The sequence below is a fragment of the Phyllobates terribilis genome, unplaced genomic scaffold (assembly GCF_046119375.1).
Source record: "Phyllobates terribilis strain yellow unplaced genomic scaffold, ASM4611937v1 Scaffold_7__3_contigs__length_470593459, whole genome shotgun sequence".
Lineage (NCBI taxonomy): Eukaryota > Metazoa > Chordata > Amphibia > Anura > Dendrobatidae > Phyllobates > Phyllobates terribilis.
The window spans coordinates 256,913,380-256,933,930 of NW_027362767.1; the positions used below are offsets into that span (position 1 = coordinate 256,913,380).

General features: G+C 45.1%; 3 protein-coding genes across 6 annotated transcripts in view; 2 read left to right on the forward strand and 1 right to left on the reverse strand.

Annotated features, from left to right (window-relative positions):
* Positions 1-1,022: 1,022 nt before the first annotated feature.
* Positions 1,023-11,390, forward strand: SUV39H1 (SUV39H1 histone lysine methyltransferase). Of its 2 annotated transcripts, XM_073640416.1 has the most exons (6): positions 1,023-1,113; positions 6,409-6,554; positions 8,518-9,207; positions 9,423-9,569; positions 9,953-10,082; positions 10,740-11,390. In XM_073640416.1, exons 1-6 carry the CDS (start codon positions 1,086-1,088, stop codon positions 10,871-10,873), a joined length of 1,275 nt encoding a protein of 424 aa, XP_073496517.1. In that variant the 5' UTR covers positions 1,023-1,085; the 3' UTR covers positions 10,874-11,390. The 2 variants fall into 2 exon arrangements, with proteins under 2 accessions (XP_073496517.1, XP_073496516.1); XM_073640415.1 differs by lacking the exon at positions 10,740-11,390 and having other exon boundaries at positions 9,953-10,248.
* Positions 11,391-11,951: 561 nt separating this feature from the next.
* WDR13 (WD repeat domain 13) lies at positions 11,952-17,600 on the reverse strand. Of its 3 annotated transcripts, none has more exons than XM_073640406.1 (10): positions 17,503-17,600; positions 17,090-17,171; positions 16,778-17,015; positions 16,385-16,494; positions 16,189-16,319; positions 15,781-16,088; positions 15,447-15,627; positions 13,015-13,156; positions 12,590-12,708; positions 11,952-12,286 (listed from the first exon to the last, which is right to left on the reverse strand). In XM_073640406.1, exons 1-10 carry the CDS (start codon positions 17,570-17,572, stop codon positions 12,102-12,104), a joined length of 1,566 nt encoding a protein of 521 aa, XP_073496507.1. In that variant the 5' UTR covers positions 17,573-17,600; the 3' UTR covers positions 11,952-12,101. The 3 variants fall into 3 exon arrangements, with proteins under 3 accessions (XP_073496507.1, XP_073496508.1, XP_073496510.1); XM_073640407.1 differs by having other exon boundaries at positions 17,473-17,536; XM_073640409.1 differs by having other exon boundaries at positions 17,386-17,504.
* Positions 17,601-19,433: 1,833 nt separating this feature from the next.
* ZWINT (ZW10 interacting kinetochore protein) overlaps positions 19,434-20,551 on the forward strand; it is a 33,517-nt gene continuing 32,399 nt past the window's right edge. Inside the window, exon 1 of the mRNA XM_073640418.1 lies at positions 19,434-19,551. Within this exon, the coding sequence (XP_073496519.1) occupies positions 19,532-19,551 (20 nt within the window). The 5' untranslated portion in view covers positions 19,434-19,531. The remainder of the gene's footprint in view (positions 19,552-20,551) is intronic.

Genomic DNA, 20,551 nt, shown 5'->3' on the forward strand with positions numbered 1-20,551 from the left:
TATTTTGTAGACTGCTAGCTTTCCCTGTCCAACCCCTTCTCAAAAATGTAAAAAAAAAAAAAGTGTTCAAAAGAGTCATAACTTTCCCCAAATTTTGTAAAGCTATAAATACCCACAACCTGACAGATAAGACACGATCCCTCAGTCTCAGAAAATGACGGCATAAAGAAAATGTTTCTTTGTTTTTTTTTTTTACAAAGTTCTGACTTTTTTTTTTAAACCGCTAAACTATAAAAAAATATATATACTCGTACAAATACGGTGCGGCCGCACTCATAGCGAGCAGGAGAACCGCGTTACCAGATTGTGATTGCTGCACAACGAACGCCACAAGAACACCAGCGGTAATGCATTTTTTCATCCCACTATGATTTTTTTTCCCTTTTTCCATATCATTATACGGCTACAGGAAATGGTATCATTCAATGCTACAACTCAACCTGCAAAAAACAAGTCCTCATAAGTGATGTGGGAAAACTGACAGCAAGCAGAGCTTTTGGAGAGTAACCTGGTAGCATTTCACTGCCTGACTTCCATGTAGCTGTATAGTGATATCCTTGAGAGGTGCACAGCACCAACTACTGAGCAGACAGTACAGGGTTAAATGAACCCCCAGTTAGACAGTTACTTATTTCCCACAAGTCACGTACTGCACTTCTCAATATTCAGTAACCTCCCACAGCCTGGCCACACCAGCCATATGACGACGACAGATACTCTGAGATTTACCTCACAGTTACTGTGCTAGAGGGTAATTACTACGTAAGTTGTCCTAAAAGAATGTATTCCATGTCGGCCATGATATCGTAGACCATAAAATAGTCAAAACACATACAACCCACCACAGTAAAATGGCCGTCTGGGAGCAGACCGGCAGCAGCTCTTCCTCTTGTGGTAAAATCTTACCCCACTCGCCCACTGCTTCTCAATCGGGTGAAATGGCGCGCAATTTTAGGTTCCGCCCTAGTTACCGACGTCACTTTGCTCCCAGCCAATCACTGCCTCACCATGCTGCCCGCGCCGGGTCTGTCTAGCCAATCAGGATAAAGACTGCATTCCAGAGTCCTCTAGCTGTCCCGCGCAACATGGCGGAGAATTTAAACGCTGTGCGTGGTGAGTGACCCGATTAGAGTATGAGGGCGATAATCACCGGGTGAATGAGCTGCAGGAGGCGCTGCGGGGCGGTCACAGCGGTCGGGGGTTGTGTGTGGCGATTCGGGGTGACAGGAGTGAGGGAAGGGGCTGCACAGGCTTATACGTGTATGGGGCTGAGGTGACGACTGCGCTTCAGGGCTTCAGTCATTGTCTCTACTGCCTGGATACTGTCACCTACACACTGCAATGCCACATCGTTACTGATGCTGTATTATACACCAGAGCTGCACTCGCTATTCTGCTGGTGGACTCACTGTGTACATACATTACATTACTTATCCTGTACTGATCCTGAGTTACATCCTGTATTATACTCCAGAGCTGCACTCACTATTCTGCTGGTGCAGTCACTGTGTACATACATTACTTATCCTGTACTGATCCTGAGTTACATCCTGTATTATACTCCAGAGCTGCACTCACTATTCTGCTGGTGCAGTCACTGTGTACATACATTACATTACTTATCCTGTACTGATCCTGAGTTACATCCTGTATTATACCCCAGAGCTGCACTCACTATTCTGCTGGTGGAGTCACTGTGTACATACATTACATTACTGATCCTGAGTTACATCCTGTATTATACCCCAGAGCTGCACTCACTATTCTGCTGGTGGAGTCACTGTGTACATACATTACATAACTGATCCTGTAGTGATCCTGAGTTACATCCTGTATTATACCCCAGAGCTGCACTCACTATTCTGCTGGTGCAGTCACTGTGTACATACATTACATTACTTATCCTGTACTGATCCTGAGTTACATCCTGTATTATACTCCAGAGCTGCACTCACTATTCTGCTGGTGCAGTCACTGTGTACATACATTACATTACTTATCCTGAGTTACATCCTGTATTATACCCCAGAGCTGCACTCACTATTCTGCTGGTGCAGTCACTGTGTACATACATTACATTACTGATCCTGAGTTACATCCTGTATTATACTCCAGAGCTGCACTCACTATTCTGCTGGTGCAGTCACTGTGTACATACATTACATTACTGATCCTGAGTTACATCCTGTATTATACTCCAGAGCAGCATTCACTATTCTGCTGGTGCAGTCACTGTGTACATACATTACTGATCCTGAGTTACATCCTGTATTATACTCCAGAGCTGCACTCACTATTCTGCTGGTGCAGTCACTGTGTACATACATTACATTACTGATCCTGAGTTACATCCTGTATTATACTCCAGAGCTGCACTCACTATTCTGCTGGTGCAGTCACTGTGTACATACATTACATTACTGATCCTGAGTTACATCCTGTATTATACTCCAGAGCTGCACTCACTATTCTGCTGGTGCAGTCACTGTGTACATACATTACATTACTCTTCCTGAGTTACATCCTGTATTATACTGCAGAGCTGCACTCACTATTCTGCTGGTGCAGTCACTGTGCACATACATTACATTACTTATCCTGTACTGATCCTGAGTTACATCCTGTATTATACCCCAGAGCTGCACTCACTATTCTGCTGGTGGACTCACTGTGTACATACATTACATTACTTATCCTGTACTGATCCTGAGTTACATCCTGTATTATACTCCAGAGCTGCACTCACTATTCTGCTGGTGCAGTCACTGTGTACATACATTACTTATCCTGTACTGATCCTGAGTTACATCCTGTATTATACTCCAGAGCTGCACTCACTATTCTGCTGGTGCAGTCACTGTGTACATACATTACATTACTTATCCTGTACTGATCCTGAGTTACATCCTGTATTATACCCCAGAGCTGCACTCACTATTCTGCTGGTGGAGTCACTGTGTACATACATTACATTACTGATCCTGAGTTACATCCTGTATTATACCCCAGAGCTGCACTCACTATTCTGCTGGTGGAGTCACTGTGTACATACATTACATAACTGATCCTGTAGTGATCCTGAGTTACATCCTGTATTATACCCCAGAGCTGCACTCACTATTCTGCTGGTGCAGTCACTGTGTACATACATTACATTACTTATCCTGTACTGATCCTGAGTTACATCCTGTATTATACTCCAGAGCTGCACTCACTATTCTGCTGGTGCAGTCACTGTGTACATACATTACATTACTTATCCTGAGTTACATCCTGTATTATACCCCAGAGCTGCACTCACTATTCTGCTGGTGCAGTCACTGTGTACATACATTACATTACTGATCCTGAGTTACATCCTGTATTATACTCCAGAGCTGCACTCACTATTCTGCTGGTGCAGTCACTGTGTACATACATTACATTACTGATCCTGAGTTACATCCTGTATTATACTCCAGAGCAGCATTCACTATTCTGCTGGTGCAGTCACTGTGTACATACATTACTGATCCTGAGTTACATCCTGTATTATACTCCAGAGCTGCACTCACTATTCTGCTGGTGCAGTCACTGTGTACATACATTACATTACTGATCCTGAGTTACATCCTGTATTATACTCCAGAGCTGCACTCACTATTCTGCTGGTGCAGTCACTGTGTACATACATTACATTACTGATCCTGAGTTACATCCTGTATTATACTCCAGAGCTGCACTCACTATTCTGCTGGTGCAGTCACTGTGTACATACATTACATTACTCTTCCTGAGTTACATCCTGTATTATACTGCAGAGCTGCACTCACTATTCTGCTGGTGCAGTCACTGTGCACATACATTACATTACTTATCCTGTACTGATCCTGTGTTACATCCTGTATTATACTCCAGAGCTGCACTCACTATTCTGCTGGTGCAGTCACTGTGCACATACATTACATTACTGATCCTGAGTTACATCCTGTATTATACTCCAGAGCTGCACTCACTATTCTGCTGGTGCAGTCACTGTGTACATACATTACATTACTTATCCTGTACTGATCCTGCGCTACATCCTGTATTATACTCCAGAGCTGCACTCACTATTCTGCTGGTGGAGTCACTGTGTATATACATTACATTACTTATCCTGTACTGATCCTGAGTTACATCCTATATTATACTCCACAGCTGCACTCACTATTCTGCTGGTGCAGTCACTGTGTACATGCATAACATTACTGATCCTGAGTTACATCCTGTGTTATACTCCTGAGCTGCACTCACTTTTCTGATAGTGAACACTGTGTACATACAATACTTATCGTGCCTGGTGCCGCACTCTGCTGCTTGATTATCAGTGGACACAGAGTCTCTGGTGTGTCATGTCACTTCTGCTTTTGGCCAAAATCTTGTGCATGTGTCTTTCTTCTTTTGTCCAGTGAATATGCAGTACACTCCTATGTGCTGCCCTAATACTCAGCCTCGTACTGCACATGTGTTGAACAAATTGGTAGTACACCTGCATAATTTAGGCCAGAGGCAGAGCTGATGTCACACTGGAGACTTTGTCTCCACTGTTAAAGTGGATCTGACACTTGTTCAAAAAATAGTTAAATAGCTTGTAAAAATCGCTAAGTTCCTCTGATTTTACTGCTTTTTTTTTTTCTGTTTTAGGCTATGTGCCCACGATGCAGAAATGCTCTGGATTTTTTTCTTGTGCGTTTCTGCATCTCCCTGGCAGAAAAAACGCATGCGGGTTGTACATGCGTTTTTTCTGTCAGGGACAAGCGTATGTCACGCCTTTTGCACATGTGATTTCGCATGCGGGTTGTCAAGCGCTTTTCCAAGCGATTTTAGCATCACTTGGAAAGTGCTTGACAACTTGGTCACACTATATAAAATCCATGCCGGTTGCATGGATTTATATAGTGTGACCAAGTTAATAGTAAAAATATATATATATACATATACTCACTCACCTTCCGATGGCGTCCGGTCTCCTCCAGTGCGTCCGGTGTCTTGGGCGGCTCGTGGTGGTGTAAAAGGACCCGCCATGACGTCATTTAGTCATGTGATAGGTCACGCGACCGCCAACGTCACCACATGACTAAATGACGTAATGGAAGGTCCTTTTACCCCATCGCAGGACGCACCGGAAAGAAGACCGTGGGCCATCATAAGGTAAGTATAATATTTATTTTTTATTTTAAATTCTTTTTTTAACAGGTTCTATGGTACCCGGGTCTGGAGGAGAGTCTCCTGTCCTCTAGACCTGGGTACCATCCGCACATTGAATCGCTTAATATCCGCATGTGCACATGTAGTCATGTGGATATTATGCGATGCAATGCAAGTCAATGGCGGCGTAAACACCGCGATTACACAAAATTAATGGTAGTGCTGTGGATTTTTCCGCAATGATAATCTGCGGCGGAAATATCCGCAGCATGTGCACAGCACATGCGGATTATCATTGGGGAACATTGCAGACCTTCTACCAAGCAATTTTTAAGCGTTTCCGCGGCGGAATTGCTGCTGTGGAAATGCTTAAAAAACGCATCGTGGGCACGCAGCGTTACTGTGTCGCTCCATTGCTGAAATATTCACATTTGTTTGTTTTTGGAGGTCAGTATGTGAAATCTCTGGGTGTTCCTGCAGTCTTCTCTGGGCGCGTGCACTTTCACTCCTCCCTCCCAGATGCTGCCATTCGCAGCTCAGTAGCTGATCCAGCAGTCTCATTCAATACTGAGCTGTGAATGGCAGCATCTGGGAGGAAGGGGTGAAAGCGCACGCCCCCAGAGAAGACTGCAGGAACACCCAGCTGCACTACAAGCAGAGATTTCACATAACTGCGCTCCAAAACGGACAAATGTGAATATTTCAGCAATCGAGCGACGCAGGATACAACAGAAAAAAGCTGTAAAATCATGGGAACTTGGGGATTTTTACTAACTAGCAAACTGTGAGCATACTGCTCTCCAAAATGAACAGATGTGAATATCTCAGCAATGGAGCTATGCTGCCCAAAACAGGAAAAATCAGGAAAACTTTGGAATTTTTTTTAAAGTATTCAACTCAATTTTCTTCTGAGCAAGTGACAGTTCCTCTTTAATTAACCTGCATAAGTCAGCATCTCAGATTGTAGTGATCCCCTATTTACACAGAGAAGCATCGCAGAGCTTTGTATGTGTCTATACCTACTTCATGTGCCCTCATTGTGCCAACAAGCTGCAGAAACGCACCAGGAGTCGTCCTTATGTCTTGTGACTTCAGCAGCAGAAAGCCTTTATGACAAGTTACCAGCAGTTGTAATGGAGATGACGATAAACATGGAGAAGATCCTGGTCATAATCCTGCACTGGATGGTGTTCTTGGTGTAATGTTTCACCTTCAGTATTTGTTTTTTTTCTCTTGCAGGAAGTTCAGTGCAATGTCTCTCCTCTGAGTCTCATCTGCAGGAGCTTTGTCGGCTTGAGCACATATGTTGTACATCTCTGGGAGTGAACCGCAAAAATATCTGTAACTTTGAGGTGGAATATCTATGCGACTACAAGAGAGTTCAGGTGGTGTATACATATATAAAAAAGATAAGAAATATCTGCTCTTTTTCATTATTTTCTTGCTTATATGACAGCATCACAATCCAGATAATCTGGGAACCCTTCCCCTGAGGACTTTAGGGTATAGCCATATGCAGCAGAGTGGAGACAGCTTCTTTCTTTTAATGGTTGACTGTTAGATCTTCTTAGTGGCAAAGAAGTCGGGGCTCTCCAAACTAATATTACATGCCTTATCTCAGGGGTGTACAGCATTTTTTGGTCCAACGGCTACATTGCCATACTAAGTCAATCCTAAGGGCTGCAAACGTTTTGAAAGGGGTAGTTCCATGAATACATCACCAGAATAACCATCAGTACATTCATACATCACCGGAACCAAATTGATTATTTTAAGAAGGATTTGGAGAGTTTCTGGTCCAAAAACACGAGTGTGAACATGCACTAACTTAAACTGAGTTTTGTTTTTGTTTTTTTGGAGCAGAAATTCGCCAAATTCTCAATCTCAAATCTCCAAGTTTTGACACTAAGTTTTAACATAGCCTTGAAGAACGTTATGGATTGCTACACGTGTACAAGATCAGTGTCTGCATATTAGTGCAGTGCCAGAACCACAGTCGGTACACTAATGCAGGCGCCAAAACCACCATCAGTACATGTATACAGTACCAAGGTTAGTACAGTGATCAATTGTAATGTCAGGTTAGCCCCATATACATTTGTATCACATGAAGCTATAATTCCCGGTATGTCGAAGATACTGGGAGTTGCTGTTATCAGCCATTGTCAGACTGCAGACCATATAGGAATCAAAGTACTGATGAGATGCAGGCAGGATTACAAATAAACATTTACATCCAGGTAACTTATAGGTGACATCTTCTCTGATTGGAGTCGTTCCCATCCCTTTTGTCTCCATGTAGTACATATGACATGATGAAATTCCACACCCCCATAGCTAATCTCTCCAAATTTCTTTCATCTGTGTTCAGAAGCACTTCCCAACACAGTGCCCTTAAAAATAAAAGTATGACTATACTGCCCCATAAATAAAAATATCTCCTATGCTGCGCCCCTGAATAAATATGCCTCTTATTGTGCTACTTGCACGAACTACCCACACACTGCCCTCAAATACTTACCCCCCCCCCCCATGCTGCTCTTCTCCATAATGTCCCCTTCACCTCACTGCCCCCCGCTATATCATGCCCACTTTCACAATTGACCCATAATGTTCCCCATAATGTCACCCATTGCCATTATGTACCCTCGTAGTAACACAACTCTCCCGGCCCCCTCATCTAAAATAACATGACGTTTAATCTTCAGCTCCTCCATGGAGCACTTACAGCTGTCCGACATCTGTTGACTATATGAATCTTCAGGAGCCCACCTCTCCTCTGCCTCCAGGCTTCCTTTTTGCAGGGGGTGGTGCGCTTCTGAAGATTGATAGTTCAGACCAGAGCTGCTATGAGAGGCAGCTCTACATCTATAGCCCCAGAGAAGTGCAGGTGGTGTGACGCTGGCCTGATTCAGAGCGGCTGGGCACTTTTGCCTAGCTAACTGGCCTCTCTAGGACTGCAGTGCATGCAGATAACTTGGGCAATGAGGTGTACAGTATAAAATGTAAAATCCCTATATTTTGGATTTTTTTTAATAAGGTGTAGATTGCAAATTCTTTATTTTTTTTTCAATCACTTGGCAATTTTACTCATTTCTAAACTTGAAATCGACCTTTTATGTTTTTTTTTTTCCTGGCGACAATTCTGTTTCGCTCACTTTTTAAAGGTCTTTCTACACTTGTTCAGTGATTGCCTAAACAAACCCTTTGTACTCTACCATGGAACAGTGTATCCCAGCGTTTTATGTAGTCCTTAGTTTGATATTTGGAATTTTCTGAGGATCCCTCTGTCTCCCCCCCCCCAGTGACTGTTTTATCTGACCATGATGATATCTTGCCTCCTTTCAGGATGAGGAGTTGTACCTGGTGAAATGGAAAGGATACCCGGATACTGACTGTTCGTGGGAACCTCGTCATCATCTCAAGTGCTTCCATCTCGTAAAGCAGTTTCACCGTGATTTGGAGAGAGAGCTCCTCCGGCGGGCAAAGTTTGAAGGGAACACTACAAGTAAAAAGGTTATTGCACGCTGCCCACGTAGGCTTGATTCAAGTCTTTCTCACCATGTAGTTTTAAAAGCCAAACATAGACAAAGGCTTCAATTGTGGGAGCAACAACTCAATGCTAAACGTGCCCACACGGGCCTTATAGTAGTAGAGAATGAAGTGGATCTGGAGGGGCCCCCAAAAGACTTCATGTACATTAATCAATATAAGGTGGGCGAAGGTGTCACCATTATACAGTCTGCTGTAGGATGCACATGCCGGGACTGTTTTACAGATGATCGAGGTTGCTGTCCAGGAGGATTTCAGCACAAATTTGCTTACAACGAAGATGGACAGGTGAAAATCAAACCTGGCTTTCCAATCTACGAATGTAATTCTCTCTGCCGATGTGGCCCCTCCTGTCCGAACCGCGTGGTGCAAAAAGGAATTCAGTACAAGTTCTGCATCTTCAGGACCGCAGATGGCAGGGGCTGGGGGGTCCGAACCCTGGAGAAGATTCGCAAGAACAGCTTTGTTATGGAGTATGTTGGTGAGGTGAGATGCCGTTGGGGGGGTGTCTTACTGTTATGCCACCACGTGGTGGTCCGATCACAATGTGATCAGTGATGGAGAGGGGCATAATATTAACACATTGTATTAAAGTTACATTAAGTGATGATCTAAAGAGGGAAGCGTTTAGGCGAGTTCTCAGGGGTGTGTACGTCTATAGGCATCTGTGCCGTTATAAATGCTGCTGTATTGGTTTACAGATAATCACTTCAGATGAGGCTGAACGCAGGGGGCAAATCTATGACCGGCAAGGGGCTACCTACCTGTTTGATCTGGACTATGTGGAAGATGTGTACACTGTGGATGCCGCACGCTATGGGAATATCTCACACTTTGTAAATCACAGTGTAAGTACTGGTGTCAGGTATGTTACAGACCACACAAGAACATGTCCTAACAGTACAGTCCCTACCTCGTGTGAAAAAACACACCTTGATGCTAGCTGCTTATGGCCATTCCAGCCTTGAATAGACTGAGCTTTCATTCAGACCAGCTTACATTAATAACTGTGAAAATCATATTTTATGGAAGAAAAAAAACATGACTAAATCCTATTTATTTGGCACAACATATGTGATTTCATACGGAGCACTGGACCGCTCACAATGGTGTACATGATCAGGTTAGCAAGTCGCGCTGCAATGATGGTCTTACTCTTTGTAATACGTTTTATTCTGTGACCTGGATTTACAAATGTAATTTTTACGTTTCTTTTCTGGGTTTGTTGCAGTGTAAACCAAACCTCCAAGTCTACAATGTCTTTGTTGATAATCAGGATGAACGGGTGCCTCGCATTGCGTTTTTTGCTATGCGTACAATACGTACTGGAGAAGAGCTTACTTTTGACTATAACATGCATGGTAAGGGTTTTTGTTCTATTAAAGGGGTTGTCTCCGTATCCTTATTGGTTAATCTTGCAAAGTGCTTGCAAAAAGAAGCAACTAATTTACATCTTATTAATCCTCTCTGTTCTCAGATGGAGGGAGTTTTAATTCCATAGTATACAGCATACTTTCTAGGATACTGACCACTGCTGCAGTCTAGCAGCGGTGGCCGAGCAAGTGCAGTGCTTCCAAGCTCTTTACAAGCTTTATTTAAAAGTGTGAACTCAGATTGGCAATCTAGCCAACGTTTGTGCTCCTCCGATTTTGCAGCAGTATCAGAGAATGCACAGTTGCCCCCCATGGTCCAAACTGTTAATCTTCAGTAGCTCACTGTGCCCAGCCTATGGGAGGCAGATGAGCGGTGCGCCCCTCAAGATGAAACGTGAGAACAGCCCTGCGTATAGTGACCAGGCATTTATTCTCCTCTTCAGCCTGACAAGCCCATCTGTAAATGTTCAATGCAAACCAGCTGGCAAGGTTGTAAATGCCATGTGCCAGTGTAGCGGTCCTTAAATGCAACCCAAATACAGTGTGCAGCCCCTTCCACTACCATCTGTACCGTGTCACCAGTGCTGATGAGTGGATGGCATTCGTGATCATGTTTGATTTATTTTGATCATTCTGTTTTGACAGTGGATCCCGTTGATGTTGAAAGCACAAAGATGGATTCGAATTTTGGTTTAGTCGGCCTCACCGGATCCCCCAAAAAAAGAATCCGGGTCGAATGCAAATGTGGCTCAACCAAGTGCCGTAAATACCTCTTCTGATCGTAGACTGTGATGAACCCTTTGTGGACCGGCAGCTTGCTCCCACAGCACTTGAATAACTGTTACCAGGGAGGAGTAGAGTGTTTACATCGCTAGCCATTAATTATTCTGAGGGAGGGCCGCCTGCCATCTCCTCCCAAAAAAAATATGGTGCTATATAATGTTTTTATCTTTTTTAATGTGGTATTAACAGGGCTGCTTGTGCCTCCATGTTTCTTCTGGAAGTGCCCGGTTCCTCACACCCCTCACTGTCTTGTGCGCAAGGGACTCTTAACTCTGCGCTACTCACAATAGACTATAATACTTGAATTGTCTCCGGTCCACCATTCAATCTGCAGGGACGTAAAGAAATAAGCATCGCAGTCCTGCTGTCAGGCAAACTTGCCCCTTTTCTGTCCCTTTTTCTTTATGAAATATTGAATGATATACTTTTTAGATTATTCTGAACACTCCCCTATTAACTTTTTTTTTTTTAACCTTTTACCCTTGTATGTAAATACACTATGATGTAACCTCAGCATGGATGAATGTGTCTTTTTATGGGGACTTGCCTTTTTTAACATGAAGATAGGAGGCGCTGTGCTGCTGCTACCTGTAATGTCGGTATAGAAAAAGTAGAAAATATTGGGCTACTGCTACAATAGCCAGAATGGGGGCACAATTTATATATATTTTTTCCTTAACATTTAAAGTGATACATACACTTTAACAAACTCCTGCCATAACCATAAGGGAATGGCAAGAATTTTGATTGGCGTGAGTCCAGGTCCTGACCAACGAGCGGTAATATAAGCGGCAGGGCCTATGGGGTCTTAAAGTGAACTCCCATCTGAGGTTAGTTTAAAATATTCATGTATGAAAAATTGATAACAGAATTGGCCTTCGTACAAGCTCAGAGCCGTGCCCTAAGACTTTTTTTTTTTTAACTAGATGAGGAGGAAAAAAGGTATGGTTTAACTAATCGTCATTGAGGGTTGTACATGGCATTCAGCTGAAAAGGACACTTGGGAGGTTGCTATTACTTCTCCCTATTGTCCTCTTCAACTAGATGCCAATAGTATATACAAATATTCTCATCTAATCGTAAACACGATTTATTAGGTTTGGGATCTTAAGTGTTTTATTTCATAGGACACGTATGGAAAATATAAATAGGAGGGTAGATGGAAGGAAGCGGGACATTGCACATGGTTATTCGGGGGCTGCTGGAAATGGAGGTGACATGGATTCACTTCTGCTCTCTTCTCCAGATGATAACCATCCCCTTCGCATCACTGGAGGCCAGGAGGCTTTCATCACAGTTGAAGCTGACACCTAGAACAGCGGCGCTGTGTCCTTGGAGCTTGTTCACAATGGCTTTGGTGACCCGTTCCACGTCAAAAAAGTAAACGCACATATCCTCACTGCCAGTCACTGCACAGGGGAAATACAATGACTAATTAATGTATGACTTATATTACATAAGTCACTAAGTATGTAACCTAAATGTTTCCCAAAATCTCCACTTTCTGATGCACTTTTAAGACAAAACTACATATGGTTGTTCTGAGCTATCAGCTAACGAATCCTTAGGCAGGGAAGATGCGGGCAATACAAGCTTATTATAAGGCCAGTGATCACGTATCTGTTTCCATTCTGCGATCACAGCAGTGGTGGGCGGTATACAAACTGAGAACAGATACAAGGCAGACATTGCATGCTAGAACATCTACGCACCGACACAGGCTCCCTGCCTGAAGGACATGAGCGGACAGAAAATACTTCTAATGGCGTGACTGCTCTGCTGGATCTGAAACGTTCGCTTCAACTGCAGCGTTCCCTCGTTGTCAACAACCCTAGAAATGCAAACGGCACCATCAGAAGGTTTACAATGTTGTAACATGAATTCCTGATGTAGCAGGGCTGGGGGTGTCATTTGCTGCTGATGCCATTCATTCTCGGTGTGGATGCAGGGTCCTGGTGACCAATGTTTAGCAGATTGGTGAGGGACCGTATCTGTCAGACATTTATGGCAGGCCATACATTTCTAATGTAGGAATGAAGACAATGAAGGGATTGATTGACTGACAACAAGCAGAGATCTTGTGAATGGGGAGAAATTGAAACACATTTGACAGCACATAATCACGCTTCATTTATACCTGTACAGCAGCAGCTTATTGATACAGGCGTTCACCAACAAAGAAGGATCCCGGGCCTCACGGCTGATCCACGACCGAGCAGAGATGCTGGTGATGGCGCTGCCTTCTGACACCACCAGACGCTTGGCTTTGGTCAGTTTACCTTCATGACACGAAGACAGGACACAGTTATGAATGCACGCTCTAGGAAGCTTTCCGAATTACAGAAGGAACCAGCATGTTGCAATCCAGTCTGCCCACATTGTAGAAAGGTGGGATATGCTATAACTCTCAGATCTCTGAAAACATCTTAAAGTTGAGCAAAAATAGCCACAGGACTCTGATCCAGCAACCATGACTGTAGTCCATGGCTCTCGGACCAAAGCACTGGCAGCCTCCTACCTGGGGCATTCCTGTCACCTCTACGGATTAGTAACCCCCTGTGACACCATTACACTATAACCCACACATGGCTGCTGGATCAGCAACTTTCAAAACTTTTTGCTCAACTTACTTGGCCCCGTTTAGCCTGCCGACCACGGCCCCTAGGATCTGCAAATGGAAATCCTGCTGGACTGGTTGATAGCAGCCGATAATACAACCCCTGGCAAAAATTATGGAATCACCGGGCTCGGAGGATGTTCATTCAGTTTTTTATTGTTGCTGAAAAAAAGCAGATCACAGACATGGCACAAAACTAAAGTCATTTCAAATGGCAACTTTAGGGCTTTAAGAAACACTAAAAGAAATCAAGATTAAAAATGTAGTACTCAGTAAGGGTATTTTTTTTCCAGACCAAGCAGAGGGAAAAAATTATAGAATCACTCAATTCTGGGGAAAAAGGAAAAAATTATGGAATCACCCTGTAAATTTTCATTTCCAAAACTAACACCTGCATCAAATTACATCTGCTCGTTAGTCTGCATCTAAAAAGGAGTGATCACACCTTGGAGAGCTGTTGCATCAAGTGGACTGACATGAATCATGGCCCCAACATGAGAGCTGTCAATTGAAACAAAGGAGAGGATTATCAAACTCTTAAAGAAGGTAAATCACCAAGCAATGTTGCAAAAGATGTTGGTTGTTCAGTCAGCTGTGTCTAAAATCTGGACCAAATACAAACAACATGGGAAGGTTGTTAAAGGCAAACATACTGGTAGACCAAGGAAGACATCAAAGCGTCAAGACCGGAAACTTAAAGCAACATGTCACCAAAACAGGAAATGCACAACAAAACAAATGAGGAACGAATGGGAGGAAACTGGAATCAATGACCGAACTGTAAGAAACCGCCTAAAGGAAATGGGATTTACATACAGAAAAGCTAAACATAAGCCATCATTAACGTCTAAACAGAAAAAAACAAGGTTACAATGGGCTAAGGAAAAGCAATCATGGACTGTGGATGAAAGTCATATTCAGTGATGAATCGCGAATCTGCATTGGGCAAGGTGATGATGCTGGAACTTTTGTTTGGTGCCGTTCCAATGAGATTTATAAAGATGACTGCATGAAGAGAACATGCAAATTTCCACAGTCATTGATGATATGGGGCTGCATGTCAGGTAAAGGCACGGGGGAGATGGCTGTCATTACATCTTCAATAAATGCCCAAGTTTACATTGATATTTTGGACAGTTTTCTTATCCCATCAATTGAAAGGATGTTTGGGGATGATGACATTTTTCAAGATGATAATGCATCCTGCCATAGAGCAAAAACTGTGAAAACATTCCTTGAAAGAAGACACATAAGGTCAATGTCATGGCCTGAAAATAGTCCGGGTCTCAATCCAATTGAAAATCTTTGGTGGAAGTTGAAGAAAATGGTCCATGACAATACTCCAACCTGCAAAGCTGACCTGGCAACAGCAATCAGAGAAAGTTGGAGCCAGATTGATGAAGAGTACTGTTTGTCACTCATTAAGTCCATGCCTCAGAGACTGCAAGCTGTTATTAAAGCCAGAGGTGGTGCAACAAAATACTAGTGATGTATTGGAGTGTTCTTTTGTGTGTTTGTTTTTCATGATTCCATAATTTTTTTCCTCAGAATTGAGTGATTCCATAATTTTTTCCCTCTGCTTGGTCTGAAAAAAATTACCCTTACGGAGTACCACATTTTTAATCTTGATTTCTTTTAGTGTTTCTTAAAGTCATAAAGTTGCCATTTGAAATGACTTTAGTTTTGTGCCATGTCTGTGATCTGCTTTTTTTCAACAACAAACAACTGAATGAACATCCTCCGAGCCCGGTGATTCCATAATTTTTGCCAGGGGTTGTAGATTGCATTTATGGCCCAGGAGCTAGTGAGGAACCTTTACTGTCCCTTTAAGCAGTCCTATACACGTCGCTCATGGCAAATACCCACACATTGTAGATTCCAGGCATTTGTTATGTGGGTGATGTTACATTTGCCCAGATAGAACCAATGGTGGCATCTCGGATCCCACTCACCTGTGGCCATATCAAACAGGAATGAGAAGATACTCCCACGGTCGTCACCTGCCCACAGGATGCGCCCGGCGGAGTCGAAAGACAAGGAGAGCACGCGGCCGGTCAGCTTGCTGCTGCCGCCCTTCACCTTCTTACCAGTGGAAATGTTCACAACATGGATATTGTGTTTGCTGTTACCAACCTAGAAAAAATCAATGCCAGTGCTAGACTTTACACATACCCCCAGATGCCCTAATACCCTGGGCTCTGAGACTACAACTCCCAACTGGGAGACAGGGTCTTCCTATGTACACGGGCAGTGAGTGCATGTCAGTATACGGTGGATTGCACTCACCACAGTGAGATTGTTATTGATGGGCTGGAATGTGCAGCAGAGCATCTGGGCCGAGTCAGGGTCTGGAATCTGTCGGATGCTGCGGCCATCGTGGGTGTTCCAGATGCGCATGCTGCCATCCAGAGAGGTGGAGACGATGATGTCATTGGATAAGGACCAGGCAAAGTCACTGACTGGACCTTTGTGCCCTCGTAGGGTCTGCAGGACGGTGGGGGGTGTGGGAACCAGCTGGCACACAGATATGGTGCCATCTAGAGAGCAGCAGGCCAGGAGGTGCTTGTCGTCATTGGCAAATTGTACCTTGGGGACTAGGAGGGTAAAAAAAAAAGTAAAAAGGAAGACATCTGACAACTATATCCCCCGCTCTTACTGCAGTGTCAGATATTCACCTCTAGGTAAATCACTTACCGGCTTGATCCACATGTTGGTCGAATATGTGGTACATTCCAGCGAATGCATAATTCTCGCTCAGTGTGGTGTCACCAGCCATCGCCCTGCTGGCTTCAGCCAGGGGTGTGGGCACCACGCTGCCAGGAGCCCTGTGGGTAAGGCATGGCGTTACCTTCTGCTTGTACCCACTGATCTCTCCCTGTGTAGTTCTCACCTTTCTTCTTGTGCCACGCGGTTCATCTGTGCCTGCAGTTGGTAGGAACCTCGGCTTACGGAGCGCCTGTGACCTCGTGACCCCTGTGACCGTGGCTCCTCTTCCAAATCCTACAGGGATAACACAATAAGTGAGTGCAATCCTCATCACGGCCGGCTGATGCGCACTACCACCCATTCACACTGGGGATTTTGGAACCCAGTGATTAGACTTATCATCTGTTCTGTGGATAAAGGAGTCATTCATTTAGTGGGAGGACCCCCTCCAGGCTAGGCAGATGCCCCCTGTGTTATACAACTGGCATCTCGCTGCTGTTTAACTATTTGGATGCTGCTGTCGATCAATGACCTGATTGCTAATAAGTTGCGAGTGTGTGGCCCTATTGAGGCTCACCTCCATGCGGTCCAGGGTGGTGCGAGAGCTGCGGATGCTGTTACTATGTGCGCGGAAGCTGCTCTGCTCAGACAGGGGTCCGTACCGCTGGGCAAGGAGTTGGCTCCGGTGCTTTAAGTACTGTCGCCGCAGCTGCGGATCATACCCGGCCTTGGCATTCTCCCGCAGGAGCTGGCTGCGTCTCCGGATGTACTGAGTGCGGAACTGCGGGTGCGCGGGGGTGCGGTATGCGTTGTACCTGCGGAGAGACGTGAGGTTACGTCACTGGACACCGACACACACACACACACACAGGGTCAGTGCGGCTTGTACCTCGCATCAACTGCCAGAACCTGTTGCCAGACAGCAGCCATTCCACACGGCAGGACCCTCAGCTGGAAAGGGCGGAGAGATCCTGAGAGGGGGGCACAAAAACAGGTCATTGATACCAAGGCCAGACGGGAATATTACTAAATATCTATCCCTGCTTGCTGTCAGTGAATGGAAACCCCCCCCAGCACAGAGACATAGGTTCAGGTCATTAGGAGATGAGCAGCTGCCCTGCATCTATCATTGGTTATCTCTGCAGCCCCTGTACATGTGTATGTGACTGCAGGACACCAGACTACCTGAAGCCCGGGGTCAGCAATGGCTCACGATGCCCACAGACTCCTGTATACAGAGCCAGCCAGGCCGCGCCTATGCCGCACACTGACCTACACACAGTATACACAGGTATACACTACCTGCTCCGCCGGAAGACCCATCCGCCCTGACTCCACCGGTGACGTCAGCACCACAATCTGCTCCTCCCATTGGTCCTCTGGCTGTCAAGCGCTCCACCAATCAGGAGGCATCTTTCTTAGTTTCCACCAATAGCTGTTAGGAGTAGGCGGGATATTACCAGAAGAACACAAGGGGGAGGATACTGGTATATTTGTGTCATCACATCGGGGGCCATGTTGTAGTGGCCTCTGGGGCTTTACAATAGTAGACGTTTGTTAGCCATGCTCTGTGACGTCCTGCGCCACACATTGCCCCATAAGAGCCATTCACACTCCCACCCACAAATATCCGTCACTGCCCCTAAAAATGTTAGTCACGCTTTTTGCAAGTACAAGACATTGCCCCCTATGGTGGCAATCATTACCCTCACACGTACCAGTCATTGCCCCCACAAGTGCCAGTCATTGCCTCACAAGTATGTCATTACTCCCACAAGTGCCAGTCATGCCCCCTTTAATGACAGTCATTGCCCCCACAAGTACCAGTCATTGCCCCCACAGGTATGTTATTACTCCCACAAGTGCCAGTCATTGCCCCCTTTAGTGACAGTCATTGCCCCCCCACAAGTACCAGTTATTGCCCCCACAAGTACCAGTTATTGCCCTCATAAGTACCAGTCATTGCCCCCACAACTACCTGTCATTACCCCCACAAGTGCCAGTCATTGCCTCCACAGGTACCAGTCATTGCACCCACAGGTACGTCATTACCCCCACAAGTGCCAGTCATTTCCCCCTTTAGTGCCAGTTAATGCCCCCACAAGTACCAGTCATTGCCCCACAAGTGCCAGTCATTTCCCCCTTTAGTGCCAGTCAATGCCCCCACAAGTACCAGTCATTGCCCCCACAAGTGCCAGTCATTACCCTCACAAGTGCCAGTCATTGCCCCCACAAGTGCCAGTCATTACCCTCACAAGTGCCAGTCATTACCCTCACAAGTGCCAGTCATTGCCCCCATAAGTACCAATCATTGCCCTGATAAGTACCAGTAATTGCTGCCACAAATGACAGTCATACCCCAATATTTGCCAATCAGACGTCTCTACATGCCAGTCACCGTGCTGCCACAAGTAAATACACACAGCTCCTACATGTGTCAGAGTCACTTGTGCAGTTTTTGGCTGTCACAAGTGCCAGTCCCACTGCCCACTCACAATATCCAGTAGTAAATGCACGTCTGCCATGCTGCGGCAGTGGCCACTGGGAAGAGCTGGCTTGTTGCTGTTGGCATTTCTGTAGACTGCTGCCCTTATATAATCCTGGGCCCCAATATAAAGTCTCCAACATGGCCCCTGACTATGAGGGGTCCATAATAACATTGGTCTTCTCATATGGGCCAGAGACCTCTTGTGCCCCCCTGGGCTCTGGTGTCCGGGTGTGACATCAGCCCTTCACTCTCTACAGCTATGCCCCTATACACCAGTATCTGCACGAACTATGATTTCATTATTTTCCCCTATCAAAAATCTAAAACCTATAGACATTACAAAAAATGTAAAACCCCTTAATATTTTACGACAGCTGCCAGTAAATGCTGGTAACGAGTACATTCCCTTGTACTGAGCTTTACACGTGTCACAGCTTTATCAGGCATTATGGTTTTCCAATCTGTCCATAAAAAATGTCAAGTCAAAAAGAAAAATTGAAATTTGTGCCCTGATAACTGAGCAGCAGAAGTGTCCACTGTGGGAGGAACTACAAGTTTCAGCATGTCTCCTCCTCAAATCATGTACAGAAGCTCTGATCTGCGGGATGTGACTAAATCCAGCTGATCACACCATAAAATCACTAGCAATGAGCAGTAATTCGGGATTTATGAGGGCTTGCCACATCCAACATGGCGTCAGGTAAGCGTCGTTTCCAAGACAACACACGCAAAGTCTTTTGGGTAAAGGCGGGACCTATCAATGCTCTGGCCAATAAGGAGGCAGCTATATCAGCAAGGCTGACCAATAGCATTTGTAATTTGGGAGCGGGAAGCAGTGACGGGATGGCGGAGGCTGCGCAGCGGTAAGTGGCGACCGGTGGAAACCTGTGACGGGTGATAGAAAGGCGGCGTCTCACTCAGAGGGCTGCACGTTATGTGGGAGCCGGTGTATCGCGTATACGCTGGGGGGCGCTGTTCTTTTACTGATCTATAAAATGTAACCACTGGGGGCGCTGATATTTATATACTATGGACGCTGGGGGGCGCTGTTACATAGCTGATATTTATATGCTATGGACGCTGGGGGGCGCTGATATGTATATACTATGGATGCTGGGGGGCGCTGTTATACAGCTGATATGTATATACTATGGACGCTGGGGGCACTGTTATACAGCTGATATGTATATACTATGGACGCTGGGGGGCGCTGTTATATAGATATGTATATACTATGGACGCTGGGGGGCGCTGTTATACAGCTGATATGTATATACTATGGACGCTGGGGGGCACTGTTATACAGCTGATATGTATATACTATGGACGCTGGGGGGCGCTGTTATACAGCTGATATGTATATACTATGGACGCTGGGGGGCGCTGTTATACAGCTGATATGTATATACTATGGACGCTGGGGGCACTGTTATACAGCTGATATGTATATACTATGGACGCTGGGGGCACTGTTATACAGCTGATATGTATATACTATGGACGCTGGGGGGCGCTGTTATACAGCTGATATGTATATACTATGGACGCTGGGGGGCGCTGTTATACAGCTGATATGTATATACTATGGATGCTGGGGGGCGCTGTTATACAGCTGATATGTATATACTATGGACGCTGGGGGGCGCTGTTATACAGCTGATATGTATATACTATGGACGCTGGGGGGCGCTGTTATACAGCTGATATGTATATACTATGGACGCTGGGGGGCGCTGTTATACAGCTGATATGTATATACTATGGACGCTGGGGGGCGCTGTTATACAGCTGATATGTATATACTATGGACGCTGGGGGGCGCTGTTATACAGCTGATATGTATATACTATCAACGCTGGGGGG

Bases quoted from the DNA above. Each gene is read 5' to 3' on its own strand.
- SUV39H1 (XM_073640415.1), top strand. From the start codon at position 1,086: ATGGCGGAGAATTTAAACGCTGTGCGTG. The intron at 6,555-8,517 runs GTGGTGTATACA...GCCTCCTTTCAG, and splicing joins GCGACTACAAGAGAGTTCAG to GATGAGGAGTTGTACCTGGT. The intron at 9,570-9,952 runs GTAAGTACTGGT...GGTTTGTTGCAG, and splicing joins CACACTTTGTAAATCACAGT to TGTAAACCAAACCTCCAAGT.
- WDR13 (XM_073640406.1), bottom strand. From the start codon at position 17,572: ATGGGAGGAGCAGATTGTGGTGCTGACGTCACCGGTGGAGTCAGGGCG. The intron at 16,320-16,384 runs GTGAGAACTACA...CCTTACCCACAG, and splicing joins CGCGTGGCACAAGAAGAAAG to GGCTCCTGGCAGCGTGGTGC. The intron at 12,287-12,589 runs GTGCGTAGATGT...TCCCCTGTGCAG, and splicing joins CAGGCAGGGAGCCTGTGTCG to TGACTGGCAGTGAGGATATG.